Source organism: Varanus komodoensis, unplaced genomic scaffold (genome assembly GCF_004798865.1).
Source record: "Varanus komodoensis strain SLA01 unplaced genomic scaffold, ASM479886v1 scaffold9, whole genome shotgun sequence".
Taxonomy (NCBI): Eukaryota; Metazoa; Chordata; class Lepidosauria; order Squamata; family Varanidae; genus Varanus; species Varanus komodoensis.
This window is the reverse complement of record NW_025336598.1, coordinates 1,500,367-1,516,889: the sequence shown is the minus strand read 5'-3', so window position 1 is coordinate 1,516,889 and position 16,523 is coordinate 1,500,367. Positions and strand designations below refer to the sequence as shown.

General features: G+C 41.3%; 1 protein-coding gene across 1 annotated transcript; it reads left to right on the top strand.

The window, feature by feature from the left end:
- Positions 1-4,971: 4,971 nt before the first annotated feature.
- On the top strand, positions 4,972-14,061 carry KLHL42 (kelch like family member 42). The gene is made up of 4 exons (XM_044418237.1): positions 4,972-5,058; positions 5,148-5,953; positions 11,250-11,443; positions 13,566-14,061. The coding sequence occupies exons 1-4, from the start codon at positions 4,972-4,974 to the stop codon at positions 14,015-14,017; spliced, it is 1,539 nt and encodes a 512-aa protein (XP_044274172.1). The 3' UTR covers positions 14,018-14,061.
- The last annotated feature ends 2,462 nt before the right edge of the window (positions 14,062-16,523 follow it).

The window sequence follows — 16,523 nt, the reverse complement described above, 5'->3', positions numbered from 1 at the left end:
GATACAAGCAGTGTAGAATGGATGCTTTATTTTTATTTACTTATTTTATACTGATAATTTTATATTTGTAACTCAGTGTATTTTTGTATTTAATGGTAATTTATTATGTTCTATTGTATTTCAATGTATTTTATTGTGTTGTAAGCCGCCCCGAGGTTTCGGCAAGGGGCGGCATAGAAGTGTTATAATAATAATAATAATAATAATAATAATAATAATAATAATAATAATAATGCTGTAGCCATGGTGTCATGAGACAGGGGTACTCCTTCGTGCATTCAAGAGCCACCTTTTTCCTTGCAAAGCATTCTTTATTGGCCAAAAAGCACAAAACATGTGAATCTCTGAGCATGCACAGAGTGGTTTGTTGAAACCAATTCAGCTCCAGGAGCACACCTTATGAGCATGCCTGGGCCTCATCCCTTTGGGAGGGGCCTTTTGAAATGGAACACACCTCCTCTCTGTTGGGCCACCCACCTCTGCTGGCAATGTTCCATGCAGTCAAGAGCTGTGCCCACCTCACAAGAGTCTGAGAAATTCTCCTGCTCTGAGTCACCGCCCACAAACTGTACATTTTGGTTATCCCCAGAGACTGCCTGCCCACCTGGGGAGTTCTGCTGCACATTCAATTCTGATTCCTTTGAAGTCCAGTCAGCAGTCCTTGAGAAAGGGCACCCAAAGCAGCCATCTTTCATGTTCCCAGTACATGGTGTATGAGGCAGTTTGTAGGCATGCGGGGCAGGCAGATGGACAATGAGGCCAGTTGAGATGCTATCTGGCAGGGCACAAGAAGCCTTGCATCACATGCGTTGCCAGGCAGAAGGAGATGGACAGAAGGGCCACCAGCCCATACACTCCTCCCCGATAGTTTAAGATATGTCTGAGTGCAAGAGTCTTTTCTTTTAATGTGGCATTATACCCTGAATTTGAACCTATGACCTCCTGCATGTAAGCCTGAACTGTTTTACCAGGCTGTTTCACCTTTTACCAGGCTGTTTTACCTTTTACCAGTTTCCTCCAGTAACCTCCTTTGATTCTGGAGCAAGTGATGCAATCCTCACACCTACAGCAGCTGGGAGGAGACGAATGTCCCAGGAGATCTCCCTTTCCTGTCTGCTGCTCTGGCTGAGCCCAAAGGACTTGTTCTATGAGGTTTGGAGTGTGAGATCAAGTCATGGGAATAGTTCATCTTTTGTCCTTCACCAGGCTGTTGTCGGTTATCTGTACAAAAGTTGACTGGGGCTATATTCCCTCCATTTTCCATGATGGAGCTTGAACTGGTAACTCTACTTTCCTTCCCTCGTGCCCTGCTTGGTGCCCCTTTGAAGGTTGCTGTCACCTCTGAGTGCCCTTGTTGTCTGTCTACAGCCCACCCTCTCTCAAACAGCACAACTGAGGAGTTTTTTCTTCCTCAGGGGTTTTTAAACACTTGTTCCAAGGAGGTGCACACACAGAAACCCCCACTTCACATGAGCATAAGCTTTTTCTGTTGTCAAGGCAACTCTTTGAGGGCCATTATATGGCCTCTCCTGCCTGCTTGCCTGCCTGCCTGCCTTCCATATATTGTCATCAAAAATGATTCTTCTAAACAGTGTGAGGTATAAGGAAAGCCATGCCTTTGTGTGCTGGGAAGCCTGGAGCTCATGATTGCTGGCATCTTTCTCCCTGTAGCACAATGGAGGTTGTGATGGAAGATGTGGCATCATGGTATCTGCCAGATTGTGTGTTGTGGCAAGAACATGTGGAGGCATCCCCTACCACCTCCTGTGTCTGGCTGACATGAGGGATCACTCTGTGACATCTTGACAATTTCCCTGCAACATTGTGAGCTACTGGAGGAGCTGCCACGGGTGCTGTTGGTGTGGCTGAGGCCTTTGTTCCCCCGCATGCTTTTCTTCTGCCTTTTTGGGTTCAGGATATGGTGGATATAATGTGCACTGCTATGGTGGTGATGTATCCTTTCCCCTGCTGTAATTGGCATGTATAAAATTGCTGTGACCAGCTTACTGGGAAATTAAAGTGATTATACAACAAATGTGCTACATAATTGGTATTTATTGTAAACTTATGAATTGCTTGGAAATTACCACATTTCCAACTGAGCTAGTACATAGATGGGGAAACACAATCTGTTAAAAACTGGTTGACAGACTACATTATACATGGTAAACCTGTGGTTAGCAAAATGAAACAAAAGGTATAGTTACCATGAATTTATTTTTAAGCAGGATTTATTTTTTTAAAATCTGTATTTTCAACAAAATAACTGGATGTTTGGTAGGGAAATAAACCCCTGGTGAATAATAATGGAAATATTTGAACTACTGAATAGCTATTTCAGTATTGTCATAATAAAATTACATCTAAAAATCAAAGATTACATAAATGCTAAGTAATAAGAAAAAAACCTCCATGTAGACTAGCAGCAAATGTAGTAGTAGTAGTAGTAGTAGTAGTAGTAGTAGTAGTAGTAGTAGTAATAGCAGGTGATGGAGTTGAAGCAAGCAGTAGGCAGACAATTGCCTTCATGCTGTTTGTGAGCAGCATCTGGCTGACCAATGTTTGAAACAGTGTACTGGTCTGGTCTGGTCTGGTCTGATCAAGCAAGTGATTTTGACTAAGATTAGGCTGTGAAGTGCAATCCACCCTGGCAACACAAGGACATAATACTGAGAGTGCAGAGAGAGCCATCTTATGCAATAAAACACCATTCTGTGCTTTACAGAACAAAAAGCTTTCACAAGCACCTGACTCTAAAGGAATGAGCCATACAGAGGAAGTTTTCTGCTCACCTGACCCTGAGTTGAGACTCTGAGGGAGCCCTCTTCACCTGAGGCAGGCATAAACAAATGCCACTCTGGGGCCTTTTGCCTGCTACACTAAGTGGATTGAGTGTCACCATGACTGGAGAACACATGCTTCCTTTCTGTGCCCTGATGACTGCGGAGCTCCTTGATCCATGGAAAATACCTTCCATGAAAAGAAGCTGGCTTGGCATTAACCTCCTAGAAATACCTGAGAACAGGCACCTGCAATCCTTTTCAACATTAATAGCAAGAGATAAAGAGCAAGGAACTGGTAGGTCAAGAATTCTGTAACAAAAACTTATTTATGACTTGTTTTCTCAAATATCTACTAAAGCAAAGCACATACTGCGCCCTGTGAAATGCAAGTCAAATTGGGCTGCCAACAAGTTTTAAGAATGATTTGCCTTTTAATCATTTAAGTTGGCAAATATCAAGTACTGTATTGCCTTTTACACTGCATTACAACTTTCCTCTCATTCTCATTCTATAAGAGATGCAGAGTTCAAACAAATGATTTTGAACTTTATGAAAGAAATGTACTATGTTTCTGTATGATTATTTCAATGATCAGATAATATGTTGCAATATAAAGTGTCTGACAGATCTACTGGTTTCTTAGAAAATACATACATAGTAAGGGCAGTAAGAAAAATATGAACTGTTCCCTCTTCAAGTTTTTCCCTCATCTGACAGATTTTGGGCTGTGCTGAGAACCTCACCTAGTGGTGCTGCTATTAAATGTCAATCCAATAAAAAAGAGCAATTGTTTGTGCTTTACTAGTAGATGAAGGGGTCTTCATGGAGTTCCCAGTTGTGCTTGTATATGGCCATATGTGCAGTCTGCCAGTCCCTGCATGCAGTTCTCAGAAGCAAAAAGATTGTCCATACCCGATGCAAGTATTTGGGCTCAGGTTGGAGAATACTCAAGGCCTCACAGACTTGTATTCATGGATATGTATGTACACACTCACATGTATACATACATATAGTAACAATTCTGGGGGAGAATGTGGCCAACCACAAGTCTAACAGAGTGGTTTTTAGATATTGGTTTGAACACATGAGTATACATCATAGAGCCACAGTGGATTCTACATAAGAGCAGGTTTTCTTTCTTTTGGTGTCTGTATGCAAAAAATGCATGAGCTCTTGCACAGAAAAACCTTGATGTTGGGTGAGAAAAAGAACATTTGGGGATAGTAAATATTGTCAGGGGTGAGCTCATGGTTTCTCAAGCTCTACATTGAGCTTTGTTTCTTTTTCCAATTCCTAGTTAGAGGTGCTGTCTCCCTGAATTCACTTTAGGCACATTCTTTTTCATAGGGGTAAGGCCTCACATTTATTGAGGAATAGAGAATTGCCAGTCAGCCTCTGTAATAACATTCTGTTAGGGATTTTAGTTTACTGTAGAGAGATAACAACATAACAAAATTAAATGCTATTAGCTTGCCCATATTAGGTCAGTATTGCACTTACAACATGTGTAGTGCTCACAAGCCTTTCAGAACTAAGTATGCTACTGAATGACCCAGGAGGAGCCGAACCTCTCAGGTATAGCTGGCAGGCTGCTTTTATTAGTCTCTGAGCCCCTTCACACGTGCATTACTAGACTGCTTTACACATTCAAATACTGCCAGTTATCAAGGTCTGTTATAGATCAGTTATAAACGTTTGGACTGTGAGCCGTCCCGAGATGCCTTGCATGGGAGACGGCATACAAAAGTTTTAAATATCGTAACGTAAGCATCTGTTCTTTTCTACCGTGTATAACCCATCTTTCAAGCACCAGGGAACCACGGGTGCTGTAACAGCATTTTGAAAAACATAACTAAGCCAAATCCATGCGCCTATTCTGCTACTGAACAGCTCAACGAGGATAACTCTTCAAATCTTGGGAGTCTCCGCAACGCACTAATGCGTCGGCAGGCCGCTGTCGCCAAGAGAGCTTTCCAGTAAGAGAGCTGGGAGAACCCGGCGGGGGGGGGGAGAGGCGGGCAGGGGGCCGCCGCGGCATGCACTTCGCACTTCAACCTTGCCTTTTTAGGGCTTTTTTCCCGGCGTGGAGAAGAAGGAAGCGCAGCCGGCCACGCTCCAAGCCCGTTCCCCCTCCTTCCCTCCTCCCTCCCGCCGCTTCGTTCTCTCTCTAGTCGGCAGTGGGTGGGGAATGGACGGAAAGGAGGAAGTAGAGGAGGAGGGGCGGGACTCGCTCAGCAGCAGCGGCGGCGGCGGCGGCGGAGGGGGGGGCGCGGATGTGGGCAGGGGGTGATGTCCCATGCACAGCACCTCGCGCAAGAGGACCATGGCTGTTCGGAGGAAGCGGCGGCGGCGGCGGCGGAGGAGGAGGAGGAGGAGGAGGTGGTGCAGATCCGGCTGGGTGACAGGTGCTTCGCGGTAGGTAAGAAGAAGCTGATCGAGCAGAGCGACTACTTCCGCGCTCTGTACCGTTCCGGGATGCGAGAAGCAGCTGGGCAAGGCCCGGAGGTGCAGCAGCTGCGCGGAGGGCTCAGCGCACTGGGCTTGGAGCTGGTGCTGGATTTCATCAACACCTCCTGCCTGGCTAGGCTGGAGCGAGAGGAAGAGCCCCCAGTGCTGGAGGAACTGATCGAAGCGGCTTCCTATTTGCAGGTCACTCCCCTGCTGCACCTCCTCCTTTCCCAGGTCAGGCTGGCTAACTGCCTGGAGCTCCACAACCTGGCCCAGATCTATGGCCTCCAGGACCTGCAGGATGCTTGCCTCAACTTCATGGCTGACAACTACTACCAGGTGCTTCGCAGGCCAGAGGCCCAGCCTCAACTCCTCCTGCCCTATGTCCTGAGGCAGCAGCTGCTAGAAAGGCGCATGAAAGGCACTGCTGCCCTGGTGGCCATTGGCAACTTTGTAGGACCCTCATCCCTGGGTTGGTTCTCCCCGGAAGACTCACCCTGCTCCATGCTGAGGTACAATGAAGTACTCCAGAGGTGGCTGCCGCTGCCAAACAACCTGCCTTCAGACTTAGTCAATGTGCGAGGTTATGGGTCAGCAGTGTTGGATAACTACTTGTTCCTTGTTGGGGGCTATCGCATTACTAGCCAGGAAATAGCAGCTGCCCACTGCTACAATCCCTGTCTGAATGAGTGGAGTCAGATGGCTTCAATGAACCAGAAAAGGTAAATCCTTGAAATCACGTAAGGTATATTTCCTGGTAAATTTGTGTAACTAGTGTGCAGGCAATAAGGGCTTCTGTACACAAAACAGACCTCAAAAATCACACAGTATATGTAAACGTGATAGAAATAACTCTTCCTTTGAAGCTTGCAATGAACAGTCATTTTCAAGAGTGTTTGTAGGAAAGACACAATAGTTTTTGTAAATATGGGCCAGAGAATAACAACAAACACTCATCAGTGGTGCTTCCATTGGGTGCCACAGGGCTTCAAAATATGTATCACTAGCATAGATGAAAGACTGGAGGGAATCCTCATCAGATTTGAAGATGACAGAAAACTGGAAGGGATCTCTCAGAAAGAAATACATAATTCAAAGGGACCTTGGTAGGATGGAAAACTGGACCACTGTACGCAAAATTATGAAGCAAAATTGAACAGGGGCAATGCAATGCAAAGTTCTGTATTTAGGCAAAAAAAAAAGGATCATATGCAACACTATAGGAGGCATGGGTACCTGGTTCGTCAATTGTGCAGGTTTTGTAGAGGACCTCATGCTTTCAGTGGATCACAAGCTGAACATGAGTCAGCAGTATAATGTGGTTGCAAAAAAAGGCTAATGCAGTTTTAGCCTGCCTCAATAGAACCACTGTTTCCAAGTCACAATAAATGACAATTGTACTTCATGAACCAGCTGGAACTCATCTAGAGTAATGCGTCTAGTTCTGGGTGTTACATATTAAGTAGAATGTAACATCAGGGGAAGAAATTAGGTATTGGGATGAGGGCAGCAAAGATGGCAATGCATGTGAAAAATGAGAGGCTCTTCTGAAGCACTGTTACCCACCCCCCATGGTGCATTTACCAGGCCCATGTGAAAGCACTTTCCCTTGTGTTTCCTCCAAACCATGGAATAAACTCACTCAAGACCTACAATTGGTCTGCATGCTCTTGGCCTTTGGAAAGAATATAAGGACCCATCTTTACACTTTATTCTTTTAAAATATCGCAGTCCTGAGATGCTAGTAGTTGGACAGGGTATAAAAGCTTTAAATAAATAAATACATAAATAAAATATGTCATTTTAAATGGTTCAATGCTTACTGTTTCTTATATTCTTGCTTTTATTGTCTCAAGGTTTTATTGTTTTAAATCATTGTATCCTGCCTTGATGGCAGTATATTGCCATCTGATTATTGTGTACTGCCTTTCAAGCAGTATATAAATGTTAATTTAACTTATCTTGTAGAAAGGTAGAAATGACCATGCTCTTAGAAGAAAAGATTGAGCAGGGATGCGATGGTGTTCTTCAGATACCTAAACAGTACCAATACTTTTTCTTTGCTGTTCCAGACAACTAGTTAAAGTTACAGAAAGCTAGAACTGTAGAATTAAAAGAAACATCTTGATTGTAAGAGTACTTTGATATGGAAACCAATTACTTACGGGTGTGATGAGTTCTCTCATGCTGGACATTTTTAGCAGGAGCTGAGCAACAGTTTGTTGGATATACTCTAGCTCTGGAGTTTTTGCACCAAACAGGAGGATGGACCAAATGGCTTATAAGGCCTGATGCAACTCTAATTCTAAGCCAGATATGAAGTTCCTGGGAGGCCTAGGAGGAGCAAAGGCCTTGTACTGTGATATTCTTGAAGTTTCCTATGGATTCTTTGTCCATACAACCTAGTCTCATAAAGCACATTTCAGCCACTGAATACTGCTGGTAGAGCAAGAAAAAGGAATTTGGGACATATGACTCAAGCCAATTACGTGCAATCTGGAAAAAACAAATAATTCAGATTCAACATGGAAGGGGCCTGTTTAGTATAAAATGGTGTGCATTTAGAATCAAAGTTATAAGGGGAGGATTTCCACTTAATTACATTTTTTAATTAACACCAGTAGCGTTCTGATTTGCAAGTTGCTCCCTAATTAGTTTATACAAGGTTTATTTCAACAGTGCATTGGGCTTTTCAGATTCAGTACACTTTATTATGGAATGCAGAGTGGCTATAATTTTTTCTGCTTCGATAAGAAATTCATTAGCCCAAATATTTACAAAATCCAAGGAAACTGGCTTATTACTTATGCAGCATCCATTACTTTACATGATGCTGTGCCAGAAAAGGTAGGTGATGAGCTGCTACTCCCTTCATTGTCTGTCTTGACAATGTAGACTGCTTGGATGACAGAGTTTATGACAAGTGGTATAGAAGTATTTGTTGAATATATAAAATGTGTTTAAACCAAGTATAAATCAAATAAGCAAGATGTTTGATGACTAACATGCAATTTCTTTGATGTGAGAATGTGTATTTATAAAATATACAGATAAAAGTATCTTTTATGTATTATGATGAGATCTACTCTTTTTCCATGATGGAACTCAAGAATGAAGAGTTCACATCCAGGCATTGACTAGATTCAGTCCTGCTTAGACTGAGCAAGGCAGCCACTTCATATGCCCTCAGATCATGATACAAATAGAGCTTTCACATCATCTTAAGCACAAATGCTATTCACCAGTGCATTCATCTGTCATTCATCATACGGAACCAGCCAGTTATTTAAACATACATATGAACCTAGCCTCTCTTTACCCATAAAACATGTGTAGGTCTGTCTTAATAGTTATAACCTTCGATGTTTTACAATTGATTTTACAACTGATTGAAGGAGACAGTGTATTTTGGCAGTCTTGTAAACAAGCCTGTGAGGGTTACTCACATGTTGCAGGCTGGCAGAGAAAACGTGGAAAGCTTGGTCCCTCTTGCAGCAGCCTGCTGCAGAACATGGAGAGTAAAGCTTCTCTCTTTTGGGAACCTATTTACTCAGCTGCAGGTAAATCCTTGTTGCCTATGGCTACCAGTCTGTGTTTGTGGCTCTAATACAGAGGAACCAGTGATAATGCAGGTGGAGAAAATGAAGATAGTGTAGAATTTATTCTACATAACAGTACATTCATAAGCTACATTCTTAATTATGTTTTCTTTGATCATAGATTCGCCACCAACTTCATACAGTGCTAGTCTCATCTATGCATTTTATGTCAATTTTTAAGGCAGGTACCTGTGCTTCTTTCAGTCAGTTTATTGAAATGTTAATTGGTATTTGCTCGCATGTTGTTACAACGTTAGCTCAGATGCTTTCAGAGTGAAAATATTATTGGAGGGTGGAGATGTACAGAATGACCCAATTGCAAATGTCAGCAAAGTCCATTGACTTTTTCTTGCTTTCTCAAATAAGCATTCTGCTATTCCAAATTGTACTACTGTTAAAAAAAACTGTGTCTAGAAAGAACCGTTCTTTTTCTGAAACAGATACTGTGGTACAAATAAATAATTATTACAAACTCTTATCTGATGTTTTCTCAGTGAGCAGGGCAGTGAAAGATACCTGAACAGACATGTAGGGTAATTATGGTTCTTGTTATAGGAAAAACAGCCATGGGGAAGCCTGAAAGACTTCATAGTGACAAGCCCATGCTGCCTTGTACTAATTGCTACGTTGTTACCAAGATACTTACAGAGTGATACCTAGAAAGTTCCATTTTTCATATGTTATTTTGAAAAAAAAGAAAAGAAAAAAAGCTCTTCACTAAGCATTTTCTTCCTTTTTTCTCTATTTTCATCAAAATGGTTTGTGAATGCACCTTGAGAAATTCTTTCTTGAAGAACTCTCTACCATCTTGGGCACCTTCCCCATTAATATATCAAACCATGGATTCCTACTGGGCATTTCCTGAGCTTTTTAAAAATCAGCTTTCCTGAAATACAAGGCACATGTTTGCCTACACTCACCATTAGCTTTCTAAAAACTTGTAAAAATTCCACCATACAGGGCCATTTTCCTCCAAAGTTCCCACTACTTTAATCTCATTGAGCAACTCTTCTTCTCCATTGGTTCAGAGCAAGTCAGGGATAGCTGATCACCTTGTTTCTTTCCCCCATCTCCTGAAAGAGGATGTTTTCAGTTAGGCATGTTGGGAATTTGTTGGAGAGTCCATACTTAATGGAACTGGGCTCTTGACAGGTATTAAGATAGTGCTACTTCATTGTTAATTGTTTCTCTGGAACATATGTAATTTGTTTGCTTCCTTGAAAACAAACAAACAAACAAACAAAAAAAATCATCTCTTTCATGTGACAGTCTAGAGTAGATCCAACCTCATTGCCGTTTTTATTTTGGGTGACATTTGTTTTTATATAGGTGCCCTTCACAGGAATACCATGTTCACTGCCTTGGTGCTGGTGGGTGGCCGTGCCCTGGCCCTCGCCTCTCCTGCAGCGGCCCCCTTGCCACCTGTCGTCCCAGGCTGGGGGTCCTGCTGGTCCCCCGAGGCCTCATCAGCCCCAGCCTCCTCAAGCAGAGAGAACCTGTTTCCCAGCTCCAGATTGGTGCCAGGAGAAGGAGGAGGCCGTGCTGGCCTCCTCCTCCTGTGGGTGACATGCCTCCATGTCTCCGTGGCTGCTCCTCCCGTGGTCTCTCCCTCAACCCTCTTTGCAGAGGGGGGCTGCTCCTGGGGGGCCTGGAGAGCTCTATCGGCCCTCAGGCACCTATAGAAACAGGCACCTATAGAAATGTGTATATGCCACCCCCTACTCCTAATGGAGCCTCTGTATGATATATATGATATATAGCATTTAATTGTTATATAATTATAATACTATACAGTATAATGATACCATATAATATCATTCTCTCTCCTTTTATGCTAAATATTTTCTTTATAAAAAAGAATTCTGTGATATTGTTAAACTTGCATTCCAATTATGCACCCCATCCTACCAGGACATACATAACATCCTGTTCAAGCCCATTCTCTGTGAATTATTCTTAGTAGATAGACATCAAAAACCTTGGATAATATTGCTCCAATGCTTTTCCTGCTGTTTTATCCTCAAGTTTGTGAGGCTTCTCACAGCTACCCAGGTATTTCTTGTAGCATCCAAGTCCCTGCCTTTAGGACATAACTTTGTTCTTAGCTTCATACATTGTTTCTTTCTCCACAGAATTATTTAAAATTCTCCCCATAATCAAATTTTCTTTACTTCTGCCAAATTTAGTAAAGAAGACAGAAAAGAAATGCCAGTAGACCTCACTATTTTCACTTCTCTAGAATAGCTCCCCCTGAAGCTATCATAAGCCCTGAAGTATGGTATGTATGGAATTTCAGATGACGTCTGACTTACGGACTATTTCAAGATTATAGTGACTGGTGTCTTTAGTTGAGATGCAATGTCTTGATGGAGATTTTTATTTGATCTTAACTGTAACTCTCTAAATTGTTTATCTATAGGTCTAATTTCAAGCTGTTGGCAGTCAGTGGAAAACTGTATGCCATTGGTGGGCAGTCCCTCTCCAATGTTGAGTGTTACAATCCAGAACATGACTGGTGGAACTTTGTAACTTCTTTACCAACCCCCCTGGCAGAATTCTCAGCATGTGAGTGTAAGGGCAAGATTTATGTCATGGGAGGCTACACTACAAGAGGTAAGGCAGGTAGCTAGGGAAGAATCTTCTCTTTTCCTTTTCCTTTAAATTTATGTTCATGCTCTTAGGCATGTTCAACTGAAGGAAAGCACTGTATTTTAAGAGATTTCTTTGATTTCTCTTTATCTCAGAATTGCTGCATTATCAATATTATTATGGTAAACAGGGTTCACCAATTATAATTACATTGGAAAGACGTAAAAATCTACCTCTTGACCTCCTTGATTCTGAATTTGACAGGTCATTTAATTATAAGATAATTAATTTATCTTACTGCCAGGTTGAAATCTGTTGATCTGAGCTAACAAGCTTGTTTTTTATTTTTAACATTTGTATGTATGAAGATGCATACAAAAGAAAGATGCACATTCTCTTATGGCAGATATTCCCCAACCTGTTGACATCCACATGTTTTGGACTTAGTTCCAGAACCATCATGGCCAATAGTCAGGAATGTTGGGATTCTAATGTCAGCTTATGGTCTCATGCCCTCAACCTGTCTGATTTTCAGCCAGTATGCCCTCACTATGAAAGGGAGATAATACAAACAGATCTCAGGTGGTAGAAATTAATTCGGCCAGTTCATTCAGAGAAATTGATTTTCAGAAGTGGAAGGTGGGGAAGAACAGGGTGGCTTGATTTAAAGGAAAATGGTGTTCCTTTACTTTCAAGAGTTGCCAGAAAAAAAAGAGAAAGAAAAATGAAAGTTTAGCAGACACAATTCTGACTTGACAACATGCACCTTCAAATTTTGCCTCCACCTCATATTTGGTCACCTGAGGAAGAGAAGAGTTGGTTAAGTTTTGAGTTGAAATTGAGCCTTGGGCCTGAAAAGTTGAAGGGCTCACTATAGCAGCACATTTAAAAGGTACTTTAAATATGAAGTATCCTTTAACTCAAGCATCCTTAGGCAGAGCTTTCTTTGCCAATTTGTAGAAACATTCAAGTAATAAACTTTTTCTTGAGAAAGTAGCTTGGCAATGCCTTCTGCTCACCATTATTTTTACATAATAACTAGAGGAGAGTATGAAAAAGTCTCCAACTGTTTAACTAGTGGGAAGACGAAATGTGAGGGCTTGACTGAATTCTGGGTTTCAAAGGCACCGTGGAGGCTGCAGTTCCAGATGCCTACACATCCCAATAGCTAAGTCTGAACACAATGTTTGGCTTTAAGCTTGTTTTTCACACAGGGTGTCCAAAAGCATGAGACAGTGAACTATACACCAAGATATTTGTAGTTTTCTACTTATGCTGACCGATTTGTCTGTTATGTGTTTGTGACCTTCCAAAAAAAGCTTCTATTTTATTTTTGGGTTTTTTTTCCAAAATTTGCATGTTTTATAATGTGCTTCTAAATTGGCCAAAAACCTTCTAAGGCCAATATAAGCATATATGGATAAGTGCATACAACCCAAGTATAATAAAAGAGAAAGCCTTCTATTGTCAACTGCTGGATGTTGGATGAAAACTTGCCTTTCCTATCCATATGCTGGACTGTGTCCTTTAAAAAGAACACTTTTAGAAGAGCAGGTGGCAACATACAACTTGGATTCATTCCTCAGCTTTGAACTGACCCAGTTGGAGGCTCTGTAAAGAAGATAATAATACTTTCTATGTTAAGTGTGTACAAACTAAATATGTCACACATCTATATTACAGTTTCTTATGAACCAAAACAGTCCATAGTCTAATGTATGTATCAAGTTACTTTCCAGCCAATAAATGATGCAAGTAATTTTTCTTTCTGTAGATTCCTGTATGATTCAGTACAAAATATCTGAAGTAGAAAATGCATGCCTATATTCACTGTGCTAGTGACTGAATATGCAATCAATACCACATATCTCAGGTTTATCAAGCAAGTACCTGGAATACATTTGAGGTAGATCTCAGTCTAATTTGGGAATATTTACTATGTTTTAGAATAATTGCCATTCAATAATAGCTTACTTTTCAGATGGCAGAAGGCAAGCTTTCCTCATATTTTTAAAAGGAAAGAGTATTTTGACTGGAAATCAGAACTTTTATTCAAGAAACTATAGTAGAAGTAGGTACTCCACTGTTCAATGTACAAGGAAACAAAATTTAGTTTTTTGCATTAAAATTCTTCTCTTTATTGCAGACCGCAACTTGAATATCTTGCAGTACTGTCCCACCTCTGACAACTGGACTAACTTTGAATTGTGTGACATCCACATCCGCAAACAGCAAATGCTGTCTGTGGAGGAAACCATCTACATAGTTGGAGGCTGCATCCATGAACTGAGCAAGAACAAAAAATCTAGCCAGAATGAGGACATGTTAACAGTGCAGTCTTACAACACTGCCACTAGAGAATGGCTCTACCTCAAAGAAAACACGTCAAAATCTGGCCTTAATTTGACTTGCACACTACACAATGATGGGATCTATATACTGACCAGAGATGTTACATCGTCTACAAGCTTGGAGCACCGGGTTTTTCTAAAATACAATATTTTTTCAGACAGTTGGGAATCACTTAGGCATTTCCCAACTTTTGGGCAAAACATGTTGGTTTGTTCAATGTATCTGCCAAATACAATTGAAGTGTAAATGCTCCATAATTTCCTCCCATAAACTTTAAGAGATTAAGAAAGTTTTTCCTCTGGTCCTTGTTTCCAAATGGAATGGAAGTTATTTATACCTGAAATATTATTCATATTTATTGCCAAAAGTGTGTTTTATGAGAAAAAGACAAGCCTCTGCACTGAGGGGTTTACAGTTGTAATTGTATAGCAATAATACCTGTAGTTATAGAAGGAGGTAAAGGATAAATATGCACAAATGAAGATGCATGAACTAAAGTTTTGTTTTAGTTGTGGGGAAGAATGAAGGAACTGAGATAACAGCCTTGTGCAATAGTGTAGAAGCTTAGCAATAGTCAAAATATTTTACTTTTGCCTACCGACAGCATATTGCAGGTGGAGTTGCACTTGCACATTAGACATTGACAAATTATCTGCAAGACAGTCTTAAACAGCCAGATGGCATAGATAAACCTTGCTAAAGTCAGTGGAACTGTCTATTATCTACAATATATCACAGAATACAGAAGTGCCGGATGACTGGAGAAGGGCTAATGTTGTCTCATCTTCAAAAAAGAAAAAAAAAGATGAATCTGGGAACTATAGACCCATTAGTCTATAGTTTTCCCTGAAAATTCTGGAGCAAATTAAAAAATCAGTATACAAGTGCCTTGAAGAAAATGCAGTGATTGATAAAAGCCAACATGGATTTATCAAGAATAAATCCTGTCAGACTAATATAATCTCATTTTTTGACTGAGTAACCTCCCAAATGGACAATGGAAACACTGTGGAGATAACCTACCTTGACTTTAGCAAAGCTTTAAACATCCAGATAAGCAAACTAGCAAAAAGTGGACTAGATAGAAAAACTGTTTGGTTGAATCCAAAATTGACTGCTAAATCGGACACAAAAAGTGCTCATCAATGGCACCTTCTCAGACTGGACAAAGATAACTAGTGGGGTGTTAGAGGGTTCAGTCCTGGGCCCAGTGCTGTTCAACATCTTTATTAATAATTTAGATGAGGAAGTACAAGGAATGATTATCAGATCTGCAGATGATACAAAACTGGGTGGAATTGTGAAACACCCTGGGAAACAGAATGATCCAGGGCGATCTTGATAAGCTAGAAAGCTTGGCTGAAAGCAACAAAATGAGATTCAATAGTGGCAAATAGTAGTCTTCCTCCTAGGAAAAAGAAACCAAAGGAATCTACAAGATGGGGTATATGTGGCTCAACAAAACTGAAAGAGAAAAAGACCATGAAGTTATTTGCAGTAACAGGCTAAACATGAGCCAGCAATGTGATGCACCCACCAAAAGGGCAAATGCTATATTGGGACACACTAATAGAAGTGTTAGTTCCAAATCATGAGAAGTAATAGTTCTCCTATACTCTTAGTCCAAGCTCATCTGGAGTACTATATCCATTTCTGGGCACCAAGTTTTAAGAAGGATGCAGAAAAAATTAGGGTCCAGGGAAGGGCAATAAAAATGATCCAGGATTTGGAAGCATTGCCTTACGAGGAGAGACAGAGAGAACTGAGTATGTTCAGCTGTGAGAAGAAAAGACTGAAGGGGGACATAATACCAATTTATAAGTACCTCAGAGGTTGTCACAAAGAGGAAGGATAAGCTCTTTTCTCATACCAGTGTAGACACAGAATAATCAATTCAGATTATGACAACCCAGATTCAGGCTGGACATGAGGAAATGCTTCCTCACTGTCAGAGCAATATAACAGTGAAACCAGTTGCCTCAAGAGGTCATGGGCTGTCCCACATTGGAGACTTTCAGAAAGAAACTGGACAGCCATCTGAGTGGGATGGTATAAACTGGTAACATGCAACAGCAGTGGGTTGGACCCAATGGCCTTGGTGCCTTCCAACTCTACTATTCTGTGATTCTATGAGTAAGTTTATTTAGCCTCATATAAATCATCCTTTAAATAGAAGTTTCCAAACAACCCTTGCCACACAAGTCTAACTGGAAATGCGTTTCTTTACCAGTACAGAATGTCAAAGTACACATTCATACTTTCTTGGTCACTCCTTCCTCAAGAAGCTGGATGTAGACACAATCAGGCTCAGCACACTAGTCTGAGGGAACATGTTTTCATATTCATCCTATGAATTGATCCAGTTGGCCAAGAAGTTGGACTTCCTTTTGAAGGTAATTTTGCCTCTGTGTTCTCCCCAGAACAGGACGGGGGATATCCGCATAGGAGATTAGATGAGGCTGGGGACTTAGGGGCACAGAGTCACCCCCCTTGAAGTTGAGGGGCTCCTCAGGGCATTGGACATTACAAAGGTGCCAGGCCCTGACGGGTTACACCCAAGAGTATTTAGAGAGTTGGCAGGGGTTCTCTCACGCCTGCTGGCCTCCATTTTTGAGACCTCGTGGAGAACGGGTGAAGTTTCAGAGAACTGGAGGGGGGCATCAGTGGTCCCAATTTTCAAAAAGGGTAGTAGAAGGGACATGGGGAATTATAGACTGGTTAGTCTTACATCCATTGTAGGAAAAACAATGGA